Source organism: Stegostoma tigrinum, chromosome 25 (genome assembly GCF_030684315.1).
Source record: "Stegostoma tigrinum isolate sSteTig4 chromosome 25, sSteTig4.hap1, whole genome shotgun sequence".
Taxonomy (NCBI): Eukaryota; Metazoa; Chordata; class Chondrichthyes; order Orectolobiformes; family Stegostomatidae; genus Stegostoma; species Stegostoma tigrinum.
Genome location: NC_081378.1, coordinates 41413238 through 41436246, shown reverse-complemented (window position 1 = coordinate 41436246; position 23009 = coordinate 41413238). Strand labels below are relative to the sequence as shown.

The window sequence follows — 23009 nt, the reverse complement described above, 5'->3', positions numbered from 1 at the left end:
TGAGGGAACCAAATTCCCAATGATGTACTTTTTTCTTATTATTTTAAATTATTCTGTAGAAAAATCAAAATATCTGACTTCTGTGTAAACTTTTTTGACAGTTTCTGCAGTGAGTTCTGATTGTCACTTTTCATTTTTCATTCAGGTGGTTCCTGTACCTATTCAACGTTGTACGACTGAGGACATTAAAGAAGCTTTTATTGTACAAGCAGAGGAACAGCAGATGGAGCTATTGGAGATCCCTGAACATTCTGATCTCAAACAAGTGTGTTTGTTTAATGTACTTAAGCAACTCAAAGACACAAGTAATCTTATTTTTGCCATACAGCCATGCACAATTGATGAACAATAAATGACCAAATGGTCTATCAAGGCTCCCTACAAAAATTTTCTATAAAATAGTCAATGCTGAAGGGTTAGATAAGCTGTCTGACCTCACAGTAGATAAGTCCAGTATCATGCGGTATTCTTCAATTTCTTCATCAGTACATTTAAGTGAAGTAAAAATTCAGTCTCAAAACTAAACTTGATTTGTTATCTAAATATATAGTGTACACTCTTTCCCTTTCTCTGGTTTCTTCCATTTTGCCTGCAGGTTATTAGTGTTGATTGCCTTTCTTCATCTCCAGTCACTCATTTGCCTTCAAATCCAGCTAACCTGTCACCAGCGTACCTTTTCGTAATGTCTTAAGCCTTTCTCATCTTGCCCTGACTGTTCCATGTCCATCATTTACCTCACCAGATTCTTCTCTGTTTCTGTCTGCAATAGATGAACATATAAAATAGTGATGGAAAAGGATAGACTGGATCTAAAAGTAAAAGTTCTAACTTGGAGGAAGGCCAATTTTGATGACTTTAAACAAGAACCTTTATAAGTTGTATGGGGGTGTGGCGTTCACAGGTAAGGGGATGGCTGGAAAATGGGAAGCTTTCAAAAATGAAATAATCACTCCAGAGACAATATGTTCTTGTTAGGGTGATGGGTGAGGCTGGTAAGTGCAGGGAATGCTGGATGACTAGAGAAATTGAGGATTTGGTTTAGAATGAGAAGGAATCATGTCAGGAATAGACAGCAGAGATCGAGTGAATTCTCAGATGTGTGTACTTAAATGGAAGTGCACTTAGAGGGAAATCAGGAGGGCAAAAAGGGGACATGAGATGGCTTTGGTAAATAGGGTTAAGGAGAATCCATTAGAATTCTACAAATGCATTCAAAACAAAAGAGTAACTAGGGAGGAACTAGGGTTCCTCAAAGATCAGCAAGGCCACTTATGTGTAGAACTGCAAGAGATGGGGTTGGTAGTAAACAAGTATTTTGCATCACCGTTTACTGTGGAGAAGGATATGGAAGATAGAGAACATGGGGAAATCAATAGGGATGTCTTGGAAAATGTCAATATTACAGAAAAGGTGGTGCTGAACTTTTTAAAAGGCATAAAGATGGATAAATCCCCAGGACCTAATCAGGTGCACCCTGGAACTCTGTGAAGCCAGGGATGTGATTCCTAGGCTCCTTGCTGAAATAATTGTGCCATCGATAGCCACCGGTGAGGTGGAAGACTGGAGGTTGACTAACACAGTTAGTCACTATTTTGAAAAGGTGGTAAAGAAAAGCCATGGAACTACAGACCAGCGAGCCTGATATCAGTGATGGGCAAATTGTTAGAGGGAAACCTGAGGGACAGGATTTACATGTATTTGGACAGTCAAGGACTGATTACAGATAGTCATCATGGCTTTGTATATGGGAAATCATGTCTCACTAACTTGATTGAGTTTTTTTTGAATTAACAAAGAGGATTAATGAGGTAAGAGCAGGTGGGTGTGATCTATATGGACTTCAGTAATGCACTCAATAAGATTCCTCATGGTAAACTGGTTAGCAAGATTAAATCATACGGAATAAAGGGAGAACTAGTTATTTGGATACATAGCTGCCTCGAAAATAGAAGATGGGTGTTGTGTTGGGAGATTTGTTTTTTAGACTGGAGGCCTGAAGGATTGGTGCAGAGCTCACTGCTTTTTGCCATTTATGTAAATTATTTGGATGTGAACAGAACAAGTTAGCAGGTTTGCAAATGACACCAAAGTTGGATCTGCAGTGGACAGCAAAGAAGGTTACTTTTGGGTACAATGGGATCTTGATCAGATGGGCCAAAGGGCTGAGGAGTGGCAGATGGAGTTTAATTTAGATAAATGTGAGATGCTGAATTTTGGAAAGGCAGATCAGGGTAGGACTTATGTATGTACTTGTAAGGTCCTGGGGAGTGTTGCTGAACAAAGAGACCTTGGAGTGCAGGTTCATAGTTCCTTGAAAGTTGAGTTGTAAGTACATAAGATGTTGAAGAAGGCATTTGGTGTACTTGCCTTTATTGGCCAGTGCATTAAGAATAGGAGTTGGGAGGTCATGTTGTGGCTGTACAGGTCTTTGGTGAGGCCATTAATGGAATATTGTGTGCAATTCTGGTCTCCCTGCCATAGAAAGCATGTTGTGAAACTTGATAGGGTTGAGTCAAGATTTACAAGGATGTAGCTAGAGGTTGGAAGGTTTGAGTTATAGGGAGAGGCTGACTAGTCTATTTTTCCCTGGAGCGTCAGAGGCAAAGGAGTGACCTTATAGAGGTTTATAAAATCACAAGGGACATGGATAGGGTAAATAGACAAGTTTTTTTTTCCCCCAGGATGCAGGAGTCCAAAACTAGAGGTCATAGGTTTAAGTTGAGAGGGTAAAGATTTTAAAAAGGGCCTAAGGGGGTAACTTTTTCTCGCAGGGGGTGGGGTGTGTATGGAATGAACTGCCAGAGGAAATGGTAGAAGTTGGTACAGTTATAACATCTAAAAGGCTTCTGGATGGATATATGAACAGGAAGGGTTCAGAGGGGCCTGTGCCAAATGCTGGCAAATGGGAGTAGGTTAATTTAGGATATCTGGTCGGCATGGATGGGTTGGACAGGAGGGTCTGTTTCCATGTTTTACATCTCTGTGACTCGATACTAATTCCAACATCTTGACCTTCGTTGTTACTCCACACGTCCATATCAGTATCTGCATCTCATTGGCATCTGCTCGCATTTCTCACTTGACGTTGCCCAAGATTTTACATTATTATGACAATGCTGATTTCAGCATTATTTAGTGGATTGTTGTTTTCAAGTTCAGTGATACTTTTCTATTGCCTTACTCTTGTTCAGTTACTGCAATCAGAGCTAATCACATTTTAACTTTATATTTCCATTGTTCCACTTACTGGCACCACTGACCCTGGGTACGTGAAACTCCTCATTTTTCCTCCAAGATTTCTTACAGTTCTCTATTTCAAAAAACAAAATTCTCTGCTTGACTCGGTATAAGAAACATAATTGCAATTTGACCAAACCGATCGGTGATGAAGATCTGATTTAGTGCTGACAGGTTACCGCTGTTTTCAAAGTAACATTTGGAAGTCTTCAAATTGATTTCACAACTTGCTTGTAAAAATTAAAGTGGCCAATTGCCATTTCATTCAATACTTAGCCCTTTTATTTTACTTTCTATCTGTACTGCAAGTTTATGAATTTAGGTTTGTTCATCAGTCTGTGAAGGAAGGTATTCAACTTAGACAGTTTTACTGGGAGAAAGTAGCAACAATTCACATTTATGTAATATAGTAAAATATCTCAAGGCTCTTCACATGAACATCTTGTAAACAGATTTGAGTGCCCCACGTAAGTTGGTAGGCCAGATGCAGAAAAAACGTTTTTTTCCTTCCCTGGAGATGAGGAAAGTGGCAAGAACAGCAGATGATTGGGCAAGATATTGCTTTCTTGCATCCTCAATAATTAAATACTGGGCAATCTATCTCAATTTGGCATCAGTTAATGGCCTGAACTCTCACCTGGTCCTATTGTCGGCCTTTTAAGCAAAACATAGTGGTTTGTTCACCATTCCCAGGGTTGTGTTACTTCCATTTACCCCATGCATGGTGGGCATCAGATGGGAAAGCAACAGGATGGTGTTGATAACCCTTCTCCCAAGTTCACCTCATCATGGTTTCTCTGCATGACCCTCCAGCAACAGTCTTTAGGATTGGCTAGCACCCTCAGGTGGGATGGAATTTTGATGATGGGACTCTCTGATTGGACAAAACCTGAACCTTGCCAGTCAGTGCTTTAGCTAATTGATGCTTAATCCAGTCAACTTTCTCAGTGGCCAGTGACAGAATGCTGGTTCACCCTGAAATCATATGTCCCCACAATTTATAACATTAGAATTAAGGTGCTGTTTTGTTCAACAGGGCCTTTTCTTGCAGCAAGTCTGTGCATCCATCCTTGCCAAACTGCAAAGGTTCTAGTTTATGTAATGCTTCATTTGTAGTTAAAAATCCCATGTTTAAAATTCCTGATATGGCTTAGCACCCATCTTCCCTTATTGCAAAACCACGTGTCTACATCCACCCTTTAGGACTTCCTTCCCCTCATCTATTTCGTTCCACTGACCCTGGTTTCTTGTGCATTCTTTCACCCAAACATTGGTGGATATGCCTGTGCTGCCATACTTAACTCATGGTGTTTAAGTCCCTAATCAAACTCTTCTACCTCCGTCTTGAAAAGCCATATTTTTGGTAAGCCCTCCAAATATCTCCTTTGGTTCAGCCACATGTCCAATACATCTTCCTTTGGTTCAGTGCCAGTTTTATAATTACCTCTCTTGGAAGTGTCATGAGATTTTTCCTATAAATGAAAATTATTTCATTTGTGTACCTTTTCTAATATATTGCACTGTAGAACATTTATACAGGATTTTTGTGTGTGTGCATGTGTGTATTAAATATATATATATTGTTTGTGGTAATGCAACTGACCAAATGCAAACACACAATATACTATTGTTTTGAATGTTGGAATACAATTAGTGATGTTTTGCAGCAGAAAATATTTTAGTGATAAGAGAAAGGAACTTCATATTTCATTGGTCAAGCTAAATAATGTTGGATCTGAGTTTTTGTTGTATTGTCTTTTACTGTGTTTTTTTTGCCAATTTAGGATTCAGGGCTCAGTAACTCAATCTACAGGTGGTGATGTTTTTAAAAATTGTATTTGTGATAGGTATCAACTTTTGTAGAATTATGTAAGGAGGGTATGATATTAACTTTGTAAGTTTGTATATGTAGCAATGGAAAAAGTTTTAAGTTTCAATTACTGGAAGATTTCCAAGATGCTTTTCTTAGAAACTTGCAACAAATATTGCTGCACCTGTTTCTGAATGACGCTTGTCGGGAGTGTTGGTAACTATCTTGGAAAGGCGCAAACAGCAGATTAGTGTTTTTAGAAGCTAATGGATCTGTGCCCATGGAAAATTAATTGTCACCACCTATTGTGAAATGTTAAAGTTGTATTTGCCATTATAACAAATATTTCTTGAAGATCTATGAAAATTTGAAGTAGAAAGCTATAAATAGATTTTTTTTGGCAAGCATGTATAGTGAGTAGATGTTTAATTCACTCATGGGATGCGAGTGTTGCAGGTTTGGCCATCTATCCCTGGTTGCCCTTGAAGGTGGTGGGGAGCTGCCTCCTTGAATTGCTGCAGCCCATGTGCTGTAGGCCTGTTGAATGTGAATTACATAAATATGGAACCTAGGATGCTACATTCTTTGTTTCAGGTAGTTTGGAAGAGCAGTGTTATAACTGACAATCTTGCCAGAGTGTGAGTTAAAATTGTAGAGCCAGACAGCATAAAAACAGACCCTTCAGTCCAATGAAACCATCCCAACCGTGTTCCCAAACTAAATTAGTCTCACCTGCCTGCATTTGGCCCATATCCCTCCAAACTTTTCCCATTCATTACTTATCCAAATGTCTTTTAAACTTTGTAATTGTTCCTGCATCCGCCACTTCCTCTGGCAGCTCATTCCACACACAAATCACACTCTCAGTTTTAAAAAAAAGTGTCCCTTGTGTCCTTTATAAATCTTTCTCCTCTCACCTTGGAATATAATCCAGGGAGTTTTGAACTTCCCATCTTAGGGAAAAGACCTTTGCTAGTCACCTTATCTATGCCTCTCTTGATTCTATAAACCTTTACGGTTACCTGTCAACCCTCTTTGCTCCAGTAGAAAATGTCCTAGCCTGTCTAGCCTATTTTTATAACTCAACTCTCCATTCCCGTCAACATCCTGGTGAACCTTTTCTGAACCCCCTCTGATTTAATAATATCCTCTTATGACAGGGTGACCAGAACTGCACAGAGTACTCCAGAAGAGGCCTCCTCAACATCATGTTGAGGTTGTACATGATGATCCAATTCCTTGCTCTGATGAAGGGTCTAGGCCCGAAACGTCAGCTTTTGTGCTCCTGGGATGCTGCTTGGCCTGCTGTGTTCATCCAGCCTCACATTTTATTATCTTGGAGTCTCCAGCATCTGCAGTTCCCATTATCTCCAATTCCTTTAATTCAAGGTCTGAGCAATGCAGGCAAGCGTGTTAAACATCAACATAACCACTGTTGACCTGTCACGCAATTTTCAAAGAATTATGTACCTGAACCCCCAGTTCTGTCTGTTCTATAACATTACCTAGAGCCTGACCATTAATTGTATAAACCCTGTCGTTGTTTGTTTTATCAAAGTGCAAAACATCACATTTATTCTAATTAAACCCTATCTACCAGTCCTCATCCCGTTGACCCAATTGATCAAGATCTCTTTGTAATCTTAGATAATCACTTTTGCTGTCTATTATACTACCAATTTTGGCGTTGTTTGCAAACTTACTAAGCATATCTACTATATTCCCATCCAAATCATTATATAAATGACGAACAAAAGTGGACCCAGCACTAATCCCAGTGGAAGCCCGCTCGTCACAAGCTTCCAGTCCAAAAAAACAACCTTCCACCACCAACCTCTCCTACTGTAAAGCCAGTTACAATTTGTGCTAATATATATAGTCAAGTATTTTCAAGGGACACAGCACAGATTGTGAAATCCCTGCATTTCCTGCTGTCTCTTTATGTAACAATGGTGGCTTTGAAAAAGATGAACAATATATGAGCTCTTCGGGGCTATAAATTAGTTTCAACTTCATTTTATCCAGCACTATTACAGTCAAAAATCTGGGTGAGATGGAAACAGACTTCAAGCTGAAAGATCTAACTCACCACCAGTTATTAAAATGTTATTTGACGTTACCTTCAACTAAAAAGAAAATTCGGTTCCACAAAATCAGTTTAAAATGTTAAAAAAATGAGAAAACTAGAAAAATGATGAGAAGATTAAGCTAATTTTTAAGTAAATCAATTTTTTGCGTTTTTGTAGATTATTCCGCCTGGATCAGCATATTTCTATGTTGAACTGGACAGTGGAGAAAAATTGTTACACCGAATCAAGAAACAGTTTCCTTTACAATTTGGAAGGTAAGGGCAAGTAGTCAGATGATCTTAAGGGTGTGTCATTATAATGAACCTTTGTGTTTCATACTGTAGCTACCTGAATTAGATCTGGACAGTTTTCATTACAGTGAATTTTACAAATCAGATTAAACTGACTGGATTCAATTAGATGAAGCAAATATCTAACAACTATAGCAGTTTCATAATCGAAAATAACATGCCCTGCTGCCTCACAGCGCCAGGGTCTCCGGTTTGATTCCAACCTCAGGCAACTGTCTGTGTGGAGTTTGCACATTCTCCCTGTTTCTTTGTGGGTTTCCTTCAGGTGCTCTGGTTTCATCCCACACTCCAAAGTTGTGCAGGTTGGGTTTTGTGGCCAAGCTGAATTTGCCTGTAGTGTCCAGGGATATGCAGGCTAGGTGGATTAGCCACAGGAAATGCAGGGTTACAGGGGAGCGGTAGGGGGTAGGTCTGGGTGGGATGATCTCCAGAGGGTTGGTGTGCCAGCAGGCCAAATGGCCTGTTACTGCACTGTAGAGATTCTGTGACAAATGGCTCCTTCCCATTTATTTGAATTCATAGGCTGGTGGTGTTTTTTTTTGTTGAAGCCATCAACATCATTCTCTATTTTTGTAAATTAGATCAGCAGCTACAGTTTTTTTATGTATTTTAAAAATTGATGTATTATTGTCATGGCAAATATGTTTTATAATGTTGTAAAAGGAATAAATGTGCAAAGTATTAGTTTTTAAAAAAATTTCTTTGGCTTTGAGTCACCAATCTCTTGTGATATACTCTAAATGCTGAAGGATGAACGCATCAGTATTGCTGGTACCACAGTCAACAAATAGTAAATACAAAATGATATAGCTTTTCAAGTGGGACAGTCATGGGAATAAAATCTTAGAACCATGATGACATAGTTACTTACAGCAGCTTAAGTCTTGAGCTTACTCACATTGAACTCTATCCAAGTTGGACATCCCTGAATGTACTCTATTTTTGGTATATTTCTTTGCTGGTGACTGTGGAGGACTGAGACAGAGACAGTTTTGTGATTGATTCATGTTGTTTTAAAAAAAACAAGTATATTGCATTATTCAAAGTCTCCTAGTTTAGTTTTATATTTTACTTAGAGTGCAGCAATTGACATATTTAGTTAGTCCTTGTAAATAAATAGTTTATGGCATAAAGGTGGAAAAGTATGCTTTGTTTCCTTGAACTTAGAAGATTTATTGATATTTACTGAAAAAAGGCTATGGTAGCATACTGGTCATGTTACTGGGTTAGCAATCTAGATGTAATATCATAAAAACAAAGTGCTGGAGAAACCCAGTGGGTCTGGCAGCATTGTCATGAGAAACAGAATTGACATTGAGCCCAGTACGATGACTTTAGAACGTTTTCTGAGGACAGTCATTCTGGAATCTCTTCTTGTTCTAAATTTGTTAGAATTCTTTTTGAGGAGCTGATAAGCAGAATAGGTAAAGGAGAACTAGTGGATGTAATGTATGTGGATTTCCAAATGGTGTTTGATGTAGTACTACATAATGAACAAAAGAGCCCATGTTGTTGTTGGCAGCCTATTAGCATATATAGAGAATTGACCACTCAGTGGAAGACAGCTGGGAGAAGGGAGGAATTTTGAGGATGGCAATCTTTATACTGGTGGACTGCCACAAGGCCCAGTGCTGGGGCCACAATTATTTGCAATATATAACAAAGATTGTGATGAGGGAAATGAATGTACTACCCCCAAGTTTGCAGATGACTCAAAAATTGGTAGGAATGTAGTTGGTGCGGATGGAGGTCTTTAGCAAGATATATAAGCATATTATATCAGTGGGTACAAACTTGGTAGATGGAAAATAAAGAACAGAGGAGCTGAAAATTATGTAAATGGAGAAAGATTGCAGAAAGCTCCAGCACATGGATTTGGGTGCACTCAAGAATAGATCACATGCAAGTTCAGCTGGTAATAGGGAAAGCAAATGGAATGTTGGGCTGTATTTCAAAGGGAATGGAAAATAAAAATTGGGTGCTGTTGCTTAAACTATACATAGCAGTAGTTAGGTCACATCTTGAATACTGTGAATGGTTTTGGTCTCCTTTATTTCATGGAATCCCTAGAATCTCTACAATGTGGAAGCAGGCCATTGGGTCCATTAAATCCACCCCAACCCTCTGAAGAGCATCCCACCCTATCCCTGTAATTCTCCATTTCCCATGACTAACCCACTTATCTTGCTTGTCCGTGGACACTACGGGCAATTTATCCTGGCCAACTCACCTAAACTGCATATCTTTTGACTGTGTAAGGAAACTGGAGCACTTGGAAGAAATCCATGCAGACGTGGGGATAATGTGCAAACTCTACACAGATAGTCACCCAAGCATGGGAACAAACTCAGGTCGCTGGTGCTGGGAGACAGCAGGAATAACCACTGAGACACTCTGCCGCCCTGCCTAAGAAGCAACGTACTGGTCCAGAGAACGTTCACTAGGTTGATCCTTGCTATGGAGGGATTTTCTTATGAGGCAAGTTGAATAGATTGGACCTGTGCTCATTTGGAATTTAGTAGGATGAGAGGCAATATGACTGAAATATACAAAATTCTTGGGGTATTTGACAGAAGAATTATTGCCTTTGTGGGAAAATTTAGGTCCAAAGAGCATAATCTGAATAAGTTTCCCCATTTAATGTGGAGATGAGAAGGATTTTATTTTGAATAGTGAATCTGTGAAATTCTTTACTGCAGAAGGCTATGAAGGCTCTGTCAGTAACTATATTCAAGGTGAAATCGACAGTTTTTTTGATACTTGACATTCTGGAGTCGTAGAGAAAGGACGAGTTGAGGATTTTCAGATCAGCCATGATCTAACTGAATGTTGGAGATGTCCGAATGGGTTAAAGGCCTCCTACATTGACCACCTTGCAGTGTGAATTTTATTTGCTGCTAATTGGCCCAAACCTGAATGTTGTCCAGGTCCTACTGCACATTGGCATGGCTACTTCAGTCTTTGAGGAGCTGCAAATGGTACTGAATATTGTGCAGTTGTCAGTGGTTAGCCCTACTTCTCAATTATGATAGTGGGAAAGTCAGTGATGAAGCACATAAAAATTGCTTGGGCCGTGGGCTGTGCCCTGCAGTTAAAAAGTTCGACCTCCTTCAAAAACCAGTGTCGTTCTGTGCTAGCTATGACTCCACCCATTGGAGATTGATTAGGTACTGTTGTTAGAATACAATTCTGCTGCGATGCCGCAACCACTCAGCTTTAAGGCAGAACAGTCAGCAAGTCACCTACCACTGTTTGACCTAATATCTTGCAACTTCGTGGTTCAAAGGACTCCCAACCGTATTTTGCTGTGTCACCTCTTGTGAGCAGTGTTCCCTCTAGTTTTCTTCCCAGCTGTGCAGGCCTTTGACTTCTGTGTATGGCAACGACATCTAAAATCAAAAGTTAATACTGTGATTGGTGTACCATAGAATCAGAGCGGTTGTGCATATACGTAGCTTAGAGGCAGTGTTGCTGAAAAGCCATAATATCCTATTATGTCACTGAGGTGACATAATACCTCAGTGAGGTAAGTGATAGAAAATCTGGGATATTGGCTAGCTGAAAGGTATAATCCCCTGAGTTTAAGAAGGCTTAGTTTGTTAGGCACCTCTTCCAATTTTGGCAAAGCCTCCTAGATGTTAGATGAGAAGTTATTGATGGGATTGGGTATGCATTTATTGTGTTTTATCTCCATTGTATAGGTCAATGCTCAGTGGTCTGACTGTTAGTATACTTACTCGCAGTCATTCACTACAATTGAGTAGCCTGCCAGGTTTTTTTCGGAGGGCACGTTTGTCAAAAATGGTCTGAATGCACGAGACAATGCAAAGGCTATAGGCCCTGACAGTAACTCAGCGAAGTGTTAGGAATTTCTGCTCCAGAGCTTGTGCCCTTAGCCAAACTGTTGCACTGCTGCTACAACACTGGCACCCCTCGAGACAGTGGAAAATAGCCAGGTATATTCTATCCACAAAAAGCAGGACGCATTCAATCTGGCTAATTACCACGTATCTTCTTGGTCATCAGTATTTTTGGTTGAATTATTGGAATTCCTTCCCTGATGCGTTTAACTAAGCATATGGACTTCAGTTGTTCAAGAAGGAACTCACCATCACCTTCCAGACCAACTAGGAATGGGCAATAAATGCTGATCCAGCCAGCAATGCTCATATCCCATGAGTGAAAAATAACACAAGTAAGAAAATACAAAATAGCTGAAGTTTACCATTTAGCCCCTTAAGTCTGCCCTTCTATTCAATAAAGTGCCTGATTTGTTTCTCTTTATAGTGAGAACTATAGATACTGCTGTCAGAGACAAGAGTATGGAACTGGAGGAACACAGGCCAGGCAGCATCAGAGGAGCAGGAAAGTTGATGTTTCAGATCGGGGGGCCTTCCTTTCCTGAAGAAGAGCCCTGACCCAAAACATCAACTTTCCGGCTCCTATGATGCTACCTAGCCTGCTGTGTTCCTCCAGCTCCTTACTGTGTTGTCCCTGATTTGTTTCTGTTTTGAATTCCCATCTGTCCCAATTCCCTAACTACTGAGAATTTATCTAGAGATCTCAAAATATTCAATGACCCTGCTGCTTGTTTTTTGGGAGATATTTTCAGTAATAGAGCTTTATTGCTCCTTTCATGACTCAGTTGATCTGACAGTGTTTGACATTTTTTTTGTGGTTCGCTGTGAAAACATTTTTAAAGCATTTTGTTAAAAATGGTTCACATATGGTAGTATAAATCTGTTCATTGGATAACATACGGATGATAATGGAATAGTGTATGTTAGATGGGCTTCAGATTGGTTTCACAGGTCGGCACAACATCAAGGGCTGAAGGGCCTGTATTGCGCTGTAATGTTCTTTGTGTTCTATTTTAATTGGCATTTTCCACATTTAGGGATGCTAATAATCATTACCAAAAGTTTAGACCCCTAAAATGGAGTAGAATGTTCATATAAAACAAAGAACTACAGTTGCTGGAAATCTGAAACAGAAATTTCTGCCGAAACTCAGCAGGTCTGGCACCATCCGTGGAGTTCATGTTTCAAGCCCAGTGACCCATTTTCAGAATTGCTGAGCTTTGAAGAAGTGTCACTGGACTCAAAACCTTAATTGTGCTTTCTCTCTACCCATGCTGCCAGAGTATCCCCAGCAATTTCTGTAGAAAGTTAATACTTCTGAATGTAAGATGTATCTCATTAGCAGGGGTTTGTACCAGGGTTTCGAGCAGATATTAAATAACACAAGTTTCCTTTTAGAGAATGCCCTTCAATTTGCAGGATGATCAAGGTATATTCCAAGCTTTTTCTAAAATAATGTTCCTCCACTGAATTTAAAATGGAGAAGCAGCTTGGTTGATAGGGCGAGAAAACAGCAGTAGAGATAACACTAAGCAGAATTTGACCAAAAGCCCAATTGTAGCTCTAAGACTAATTATTATGTTGGCAACAGCACCACCTATCTTGTAATGGTGCAGTTGTGAGCTCTTGAGTAAATAAACAACTGTACCCACCTGTCTTCAAATGGCAACATGCTTTGGGAGATGAGGTGGAGAGATCTTGATCAGAAATGAATAAATGTGATTCTGACAATTATCCTAAACGGTATTTTTCGGACACACACACACACACACACACACACACACACACACACACACACACACACACACACACACACACACACACAGTCCGACGACTCGTATAGTTGCCCTTCCGTGTGCTCGGGCACGCAAGCTGTGTCAAGTAACGTGAGAATCATTACCGTTACAGTAATGTTTGCTTTGTTAACTGTTTTGCAATGTTTTAGAGAGGTTTTGGCAAGTGAAGCTGTCCTAAATGTACCAGATAAAGCCAACTGGAGGGAATGTAAATACAGCCGAGAAGATGAAGAAGAATTTGCTAAGGTTTTCAGGAATGGTTTTCAACCATATGATTTTTCATTGCTTGATTAGCTAAGATTATATTACATTTGACTTATTTTGAATGCATTCAATAGCACAGGTTGGTGTAGTCTCAATTGTTTCAGGTGTTTACTTTGATACAGATATCTATTTTCGTCTACAGAATTATATTTGTGAACATTCAATGGACATTGGAAGATAATGTATATAATTGTTTTCTGATTAAACTTAGAACAAAATGTATCTTTGATATTTTACAACACATTTTTAAATTTAGCCCCTCTCCTTGCTTCCACCAATGTAAATATATTGACTCAATAAGAACATTTTTTTAAACGTTGCTTTTGGAATGTGGTGGCTGTATGTGATTCTGGAAATTGCAGTTTTTACTTATTGGAGTGATAGATGTATTTTTACTACAATTTAAATTAAATTGTATGGATTTGTTTTTTAAGAAAACTGTACAGTCTATGCAGTAGATTTGCTGATATTTTCCCAATTCATTTTTCTTGTGATTTTGATGAAACCATCCATTTTAGGTTATTTTGTCTCACTGGTCCAGTCCAATGCCTTTGTTTGTAAGATATATTTTAGTACACTTCATGAGATACATATAACTTTAATGTTCAGAAACAACCACTTAAGGTTAATTTTACTTTTCTGTTCTCAATGGTGAATTAAAGCATTATTGAATGTTAAATTGTGCAACACGGTTTATAGACCCTGTCCTGCTCACTTTCACAGCTAGTTTTCACATTCTTATGTAACCTTTTACTTTTTGGATATACTATGGAAATAAAAGTTGTTTCAAACTACACACTTTTCAAAATTGTAGCCCATTAGTCGAATATGTAAAATGTTGATGTCAATTCTTAACTATTCCAGCACATTTCCACTATCCTCCTTCTGTGCCATCTTTCTAGTTAGCCCATTAAATAAGAAAGGGACAGCCTTTGTTCTCTGCAGTCTAGAGTTTTTTTTCCCCCCTGTCCAACATATTCTAACTAGATTAGCTCAAATGTAGAATTGAATCCTACTTTTTGGCCATACATCCTGAGACTCACTTGTAAAAGGAGAAAATATTCTTTTCAGAATTTTCCATTTGGGATACCCAATGAAGCTGGGAGATGGAGCCACCTATTATCATGAGATCTCCACCAACCCAGTAGGAATTGTATTGTTCCATCAATGCATTAAATTTAATCCCTTTCCATAAGGTTAGTTGAAGTTAGGGAGCTATTTAAACAGGTGGGAAGGTGCCAGATGGTGACTTGCCTTTGTTCAGAGAATGGAGGTCTTGTATGTGTTGATCCTGCCCTGGTGTGAGTTGATGCTTTTAAGTGGGCGGTTAAGGCCTCATCCTTTTGCTGTTAGTATTCAACCTTCAGCAGATATAGTAGTCGCTACACTACATGGGGAGTTTTTTCATTCCCTGAGCAATACGCCCAACAGCAAGAAGGGAAGGGAACACACAGAACTACCACGATACCTTGTCAGTGATCCCCCACCACCACCATGTTCGTCCTTACTTGTTTTCTTGGGTCCTTTGATATCCCTAAACTCTTTCTTTGATTCAGATGTCAGCAACACAGCAGAGGCCAGCAGCTCCCCTAGACATGAAGTACTTAAATGCCTGACAATATGTCTATTTGTACTTAATTCTGGCTATCCTCACCCATAGAATTGCTGTTAGTGTTCCTACTGGTTCACCAGGCAGAGGGAGGGACACTTGTCACCTCAATTAAATATTGTCCCATATGTCTGTTTGGAAGTTATAACCCTGTCCTACTTGTCATTAGTATATTGATACTACTGTTAGCAATTGATTTTACAGTAGCTTCTAGATTGCTGGCTGAAGCTTTATTTCAGTATTGAAGATGCCATGAAGGAAATAGATATCTGTTGCAATGAGTCCTGTCAGTTGTATTCATTTAATAAATAGCTTCTTGATGAGCATTTGAAAATCCCTGTTTTAGAATTTGGTTCCTGAGATGTATTCTACTTTACTTTCCCAACCTCCAGAAATGTGACTTTAGTCTGCAACCTGAAAGTTACTAAGCCCAGAAATTTTACTGTTAAACATATTAATTAAAAACAATTTTTTTCTTGCAACAGAAGTAACTGCCAATTTACTTAGAAAAGCTATTAGCTGAATTTTTAACGAGGCCAGACTGAGGAGTTGAGTGATTGGGAGTTTTAAAAAAAAAACTGAAGAGCACAAATACAAGAAGCAGCTGGGCACGGTCATAATGGATTTGAACACGAATTTAAAATATGCGATGAGCCAGTCATCACTTTTCGACCTGAAGGCAGAAATCAAATCTTCCAAAGATGTCCGACTTCATAGATGATCAGTTCTTCATTGTTTTCTAAGTTTGGTTGCATTTATACTAATGAGGCATTTCTGTGGATTTAGACAAAAGTTAACAACTTATTGTTCCTTAATGTCAAAAAAGCTAAATGCCAAATGACATCGGTATTCAGAAAGAAGAGTGTTTACGTGAACTAGCTGCAATGTCGCCACCAAGGTGTGTGCCATTTATTTGCATGTGTTCAATCAAAACAACTAAATTGGCTAGGTAAATTGTCATTAAATTTTGAGAAAATTGCTTTCTAACTACTGCAATTAAGAAATCAGAAAATAACATCAGATGAGTCTGATGTACTGGATAGACACTGGTGCTTCATGTAACATTATGTACTTCATTAGTGTTGTGAAATGTTACACCAGATGGTGATCCAATCAGCACCAGTCATCCCAGTCTAATGAGAGAGCGACCTTTGCCACAAGTACACAAATACTTTAAAGATCGCGAGTGCCATGAGTATGTATAATTGAACAAACCTGGAACTAGCTAAAATAACAAATGTCATTATTGCAGGAGAATGTTTGATAGTGTAGTGTGTAACCTGGCAACTTTCAGTTACAAATAGTCTGTGGAAAGTTGCTTTTCTTTGTGAAAAGGAGAATGCTTGGGTTGAAATAAAAGCATGTACAAAACTGTTCCTGAGACTGTACACAAATTGGAACTGAATGTGGGACAATGTAAAAAGAGCCATTTGTAAGTATTAGAAATGATCATTTTTTAAAGTTATTCATTCACAGAATGAGGGCCTCACTGGCTAGGCCAGCAATAATTGCCCAACCCTATTTTCCCATAACGCAATTAAGAGTCATCCACAATGCAGTGGGTTACATGTAGGCCGGACCAGGTGAGAATGGCAGTTTCCCTCCCTAAAGGACATTAGTGAATCAGATGGGTTTTTCTGACAATTGATTTATAATTGTCATTAGACTATTGATTCCTGATTTTTACTGAATCCAGTTCAAATTCCAACATGTAATGTCTGGTATAGTAGGATTCAAACACAGATCCCCAGAGCATTACCTGTATCTCTTGATAGATAGTTCAGCAATAATACCACTAGGCCATCACCTCCCCATCAGATGTTGGATATTTAAAATTGCACTCCTAGTTAGGATCATAAGTTGGACATTTTGAAACCAGACACGAATTCAAGACCGTGAGCACAGAACAATGCTTACTCGTAATACAATTATTGTTAACTGCCACAATCTTGAAACCTGGGGCTCAATGTGATGTGTCAGTGATAAATTTTGAGAAAAGTTAATCCGAATGTTATTGTCCCAATTGCCTCATACTTAGGGTACGTACTCCTGTATCCCTCTTATTGCCGTAGTTATACTACGCCGAGAGCTATGTTGATGTTAAGTCAAAATATAAATTTCCATTCTCACTTTTTTTTCCCCACAAGCCCAGTTTCTGTTCAAAAAAAACTTGAGTCCCTCTCTCTCTAACTTTGACCAGAGTGGACAAAATGTACAGGATGCCACAGCTGAGAGGTTGTTCAGTTTATGATAACTTTTGCAGATTCCATTTCCCACTGTACAAAACTAAATCCAGGGTAAGGACTTGTCAATGATTGTGCATTATGTTCAGCAGTTCGATAATTGATTGCTGTCAGGATTCCTTAACTTTGAACCCTGCTTACATGTAGGGAATTCATAAACTTCCAGAATTCTGAAGAATATTGGTAATCCTTGGACAAAGTCACAAGTCACACCACAACAGGTTATAGTCCAACAGGTTTATTTAGAATCACAAGCTTTCACAACACTGCACCTTTGTCAGGTGTGACTTCTGATTTTGTCCACCCCAGCAGTCCAGCACTGCTGTCTCCACATGATGGTAATTCTTGGAGCCTTTGTATCCATTTCAGTTCTAGATTCCAATGTACTGTATTTTGAAAGGTAAATCACGCAGAATAATGAATGGCCTGGATAGAGAGGACATTAGGAAGATGTTTCCATTGGCAGAAGAGACTAGGACTCGAGGGCTCAGCTTTAGAGTAAAGGGAAGAGTCTGGAACAGAAATGAGAAACCTCTTCAGCGAGAGTGTGGTGAATTTATGGAATTCACAAAAGATTGTGGAGGCCACGTCATTTGAGTATGTAGGATGGAGTAGACAGTCTCTTGGTTATCAAGGAATCAAAGGTTACAGGGCGGAGGCATGAGAATAGGGTTGAGAAAACTTATAAGCAATGATTGGTTAGCAGAGCAGACTCAATGGGTTGAATGGCCTAATTTCTGCTTCTATGGCTTATGCAGAAGCAGTCAAGTCCAAATTTTCATGTAAAAGTTTGGATTTATTATTTGTAATCTGCAATATCAAAAGTAGAACATGTCTACTAATCTGAATATTTTTGTACCAGTCATGCATTTTTTGAAAAAGATTCATTTGGTTTGATGCTTATTTGTAATCAAAGAAAATTGTCACATTTATAACTTCTATGCTGATATTGATGGATTGAAGACCTTCATGACTTCAAATATGCCCTAAACTATACTGAGAACTGAAAACTATGTTCTTAATGGAAGAGTCAGGCTAATTTGTCTCACTATGATTATGCAAGAGTTTATTTTAAGGAATCAGCTGCTTCAGAAAATTAATAGGATATTCAAATCTTCAACCATTTGTGCAGAATTTTTTAGTGGCTATATTTAATTTTACATTTGTTTTTTGAATACTTTAGATAAATTCATGGAAAATTAATATTTTGCTTGGTTTGCATTCTTTGAAAAAGACAATTAAACTTTGAAAACAAGTGATGACAACATGAGAAAGTATATTCTAAATATAGTAGGTAGCTTCTATTTATTACGTTTGTGCTGGGATAATTGTTTGAGATATAAAAATTCCAGAATGATCTAAGAGAGAATTAGGTTCCATCAATAGAGGTGTGTATTGATGGAGCTCAGGAGAGTTCATGCTTTTTGTTACTGATATTGTACCTGTTTAATTTGTCTTATTACCTCAAAATATTAGCCACTACATTTATCGTGGTGATTGTAAAGCAGCCCTGTAAGATAAAATGTGTTTGTTTGGTTATTTTAAAATAGAACTCAAGGGAAGGCAAAATTCTGCAGATGCTGGAAATCTGTAACAAACACAGAATGTTGGAGAAACTCAGCTGGTCTCTGGGGAAAGAAACAGTGAATGTTTTGAGTTCAGAATGACTCTTCAGCATTCTGAGTTCGTTTACTGCAATATAGCTGTTGAACCTGCATGAAACATGAGGTTTAATTCCTTTCATTTCAGTGAAAATAATTCAAATAGAATTGTAAATGTTCTAAACCATGACAACATGAGACACACAAAGTAGTATTCTGCTCAAGATTGTAATGAAACAATAATTGGCATTACACTATTTTTGTTTTGCTTTTCCGATAACATGGATCATTTTCACCTTCAGTAAGTTTCATGCCTCATCCCCTCTTTCTAGCTCCCTCTAATCCATTTTCTATCGCTAACAATAATCCTATAGATTTCCCAAACCCCACAAACCTAGTTTTCAGCTCTTTACACATTGGTTCCTCAAGCAGAGCCATGGAGTTGAATCTCATGTTTTGTTGCTTTGGAGTCAGTTACATCAAGTTTTATAGAGGCATTCTGTCTGCATGGCATAGTAATATTTCTCGTTGTATTTTAGCAAACTCATCTTACTACCTATCTACCTAGGTACTGTGGCACTCCCTTGTCCAATTCTATCTCCATCCTACCACTCTTGGCTTCCAGAAAAACACTGGATCTCTGTTGAAAGACTGACATCCCTGATACCTTGCACCAGATTTAAAAGGCTGGTATGTACCAAGACAAACACTGGCATTTTGAGGGTGCCCTACTCACTAATGAATAGTCACTCTGAAGATGTTGGAGCAGGGGTAACTGATGCCACAGTTCTCCAACAGGGACCTGGAGATCCTATTGAAAGGAGAGGAGTCCCATTCCCAGAGTACTGGCAGAGGATGCCTCACGACCAGATCCTAGCAGCTTGGTCCTAGGTCACTGTATAGATTGGTTTAGTCACAATGGAGTGGAGGAACCACTAACAGTGCTGCAAGAAGCTTAATGACTTCTTGGCTCTGTCAGGGTAACTACACTTTTATTTGACACCTTTCATTCTGTGTCTGTTAACTGCACCCACATGCCACAAAGGCTCATTTTCTACCATATACCATTACCTGCAACATCATCTCTCACTCATTTTTGATCCCTCACACTACTAACGCTGCTCTGCCTCCTCACTCACCCAGGACGCCTCACCACCTGCACTGCCACCAAGAGCCATGTCCCCCTGATTTCACTGCATTCAAACCATCTCCTTCTACTCATTCCAAAAGTTAACAGCAAATAATGAAGTGTCTAAGGGTGACAGGGTGCTGACGTTAGGTTGCTCACCCCCAGTGCAGAGAGGATCCTTATACCAGAAGACCAGGAGTACTCATTTGGGGATTGTGACATCTATCTCAAACCAACCAAGTAAATACCATTATTCATTCCACTGTCAGGGTTATGCATTATACACCACAACAGTAACCATCGACTGAAACCTCCTTCCTCGTGCAGATACCAGTGGAATATTCACCATCTCTGTAGTGAAACAGGCTGCCTCCTCCTTGACCTCCAAAGAAGAGAACCTGGATGAGTCCAAGGAAACATTGACAGCCCCACAGCTCAGTGAGAATGTGATATTTTGAAAGATTGGAGACACGAGCTGATGAGCACCTCACTGCAATAGCTGCTGAGGAAGAAATACCACATGTCATGAACACTAAGAGGACTGCCTGATATCAAGCTCCTGCTCTTAGAAGAATGAGTGAAGAATCTGATTGAAACATATAAAGTTTTAACAGGACTGGTCAGACCAGATATTGGTAGAATATTTGCTATGGATGGGGAGACTAGAGCCAGAGGGGACAGTCTCAGGATGCTAGGCACACTAAGATTGAGATGAGGAAACATTTATTCATTCAAAAGACAGTGGATGTCTCTATCTCAGAAGACTGTTGAGGCCAAGTAACTGGATGTATTCAAGAAAGAGATAGATACATCTTCAGAGTTTAAAGGCATCAAAGGTAATAAGGAGAAAGCCCACAGCGATGAAATTAATGTGTCAGTTATGATCATATTGAATGGCAGAACACACTCAAAGGTTCAAGTGGCCTACTCATGCTCCTAATGGCTATGTTGATTTCAGGCTGGAGAAGACCCTGTAGTGTCAGTGATCTTGTCAGAATGCACAGGGAGGAACAGGAGCAGCAGAAAGTAATGCAGGAGACAATGGCTCTCATTGTCCAAAGATTGCAGGAATATAGCTCTACTGTGGGGATCCCCCAGCTGCTACAAACATCCTTGGGCATCCCTGGACAGGTTGGTGGCTGCCATGGAGAACCAGGCCTTGCTCCCTCTGCTGGATATGTATATGTCCTAGTGTGAGTTCTTGTAATTGAAATGTTCTTCATTATTAAAAAAAAATCACCCAATTTCACCCATTCCAGATTAGCTGGAAGTTTTGCATAAAAATCTTTAGCAACAGTATTCAAAAATGCAAAGAACAATTTAATACATGCATTAAATCAGGTTTATGAAATGTACCTCCTTATACCTTGGTTATGAGCATTTGAACATTGGAAATTTCAGTTACTGTAAAATAAGGAGATGATGATGTTTAGAAGTGCAGAATAACTTGTGGGAAGAACATAATGGTGTCACACAATAGTGACACCCCAGCCGTGTCTCTTAACATCAGAATTCTCATAACAGCTAGCAGTATGATGTATGTGCATTGAGAAAATTTTTGCGTTGTAGCATTTGACTTTCTAATGAAAATTTTCAAACAAAAAGTTTCAAAAAGTAAGCATCCGTCCAACCAAAAGAAAAGGTACCAGTATATTTTGATGAGATGATAAACAGATGTTGAATATGCCGTTTGATGACAATTAGCTTTAAAACTGCTTTTTTAAAAAAAGAAATCAATGTTAAAATGTCTATTAAATACATGTAATTAAGATGCTAATCTACAGTTTTGACTTCTTAGTGTTTTCAAATAGGAACATTTTAGCTGCTGTGTTTTAGCTGCTAAACCCACACCAGCAGGTGGCATCAGAAGTTCATGAACTACGATATAACATTACAACCATATGTAGGTCTAACTTTTCGGTGATGTATTTCTCTTAGTTGCTTCATTTCAATTATTTATTTATTTCCCACATTGTTTATTTCAAACTTTTGGAAAATTCAAAGTTTTTGCACAAAATGACTTCAAATTATCTGTAGCCAATAAAATTGCATGAGGAAATATATAAAAGTTGCTGTCACACAATATGAAAGGTTGATAAATTTTCCCTCATTGTTTGGTGTCATATCATTAATTTTCACAATATTGAAAAGAGCAGTAGCTGTACTACATTAAATCAGAGGCATGAAGTCATTCTGGAAAAAGTCAGGAATGTCAGTTTGACAATGAAATAGGAACTATGTTGCACTCTGTATGCATTTCATTGTATTATAACAGCACAGAAATAGACCACTGGGTCCAATGGGTCTCTATATGTGTTCAATGTGGGCCTTCTCCCACCTTACTTCACATCACCTTATCATTTTTGCAACATTTTGTACCATTTGCCATCGAAATCAATTAATTTATCCCACTGTAATTGTTTGAATGCTGCCAATTTAGCACTTAACCCACACTCCCTAGATTGAGTCCTATCTTCTTTTTCATGGTGTTTGTCAATCTAGAGTTGCATCATAGGAGAGCCTCAGTACTGCCTAGCTGCATAGTGATACATTGCTCTAATGAACTGTTTGAAGCTGGTCATTATTGGAATAAGGATGAGAATTCTTGGTCTAAAAAGATGGTGATAGCTTTGCTACTGGTTTGCAACTGGAAGTAATAATGATTCCAATGATTGCAGCCCAAATCCATGATTCACTCCATGGGAAAGTGTTGAATAGAATAAAGCATCATCACACTGGAGAAGAGCCACTCCAGTCCATCTCCTAAGATCAGAGAATAAGTAAGTTCTATTTTTCATGATGAACTCGGCAATTGAAACATTTTGCACATCTTTCAGGAACATTGAAAAGCTATTCACATTTTGTACTATCCAAATGCACATTGGTTGTAAGCATATTGACAAAATCAAGTTATTTAGGAAGTTAAATTTGTAACTGTGCAATTTAAATATTCCCAAACTATTAGGTTACTTTCTTTAACAACCTCTTCCACCTGTTCAATTCATTCCACCAGACAGCAGGCAAAGAATGCAGCCAGAAACATTAAGGTTATCCTTTCTTTTAAAGCAATTTCGGGTTTT

General features: G+C 38.8%; 1 protein-coding gene across 8 annotated transcripts in view; it reads left to right on the top strand.

The window, feature by feature from the left end:
- Nucleotides 1–23009, top strand: part of cwf19l1 (CWF19 like cell cycle control factor 1) — a 150655-nt gene that overhangs the window by 24631 nt on the left and 103015 nt on the right. For 5 of the 8 annotated variants that reach the window (XM_048554064.2, XM_048554070.2, XM_048554071.2 and 2 more), the window contains 3 exons: nt 146–265; nt 7294–7391; nt 9687–13350. In XM_048554064.2, the coding sequence (XP_048410021.2) occupies nt 146–265; nt 7294–7391; nt 9687–9837 (369 nt within the window). In that variant the 3' untranslated portion in view covers nt 9838–13350. Of the gene's footprint in view, nt 1–145; nt 266–7293; nt 7392–9686; nt 14142–20256; nt 21878–23009 lie in introns of those variants that run through there. The other 3 variants (XM_048554068.2, XM_048554066.2, XM_059654664.1) reach the window with 3 other exon arrangements.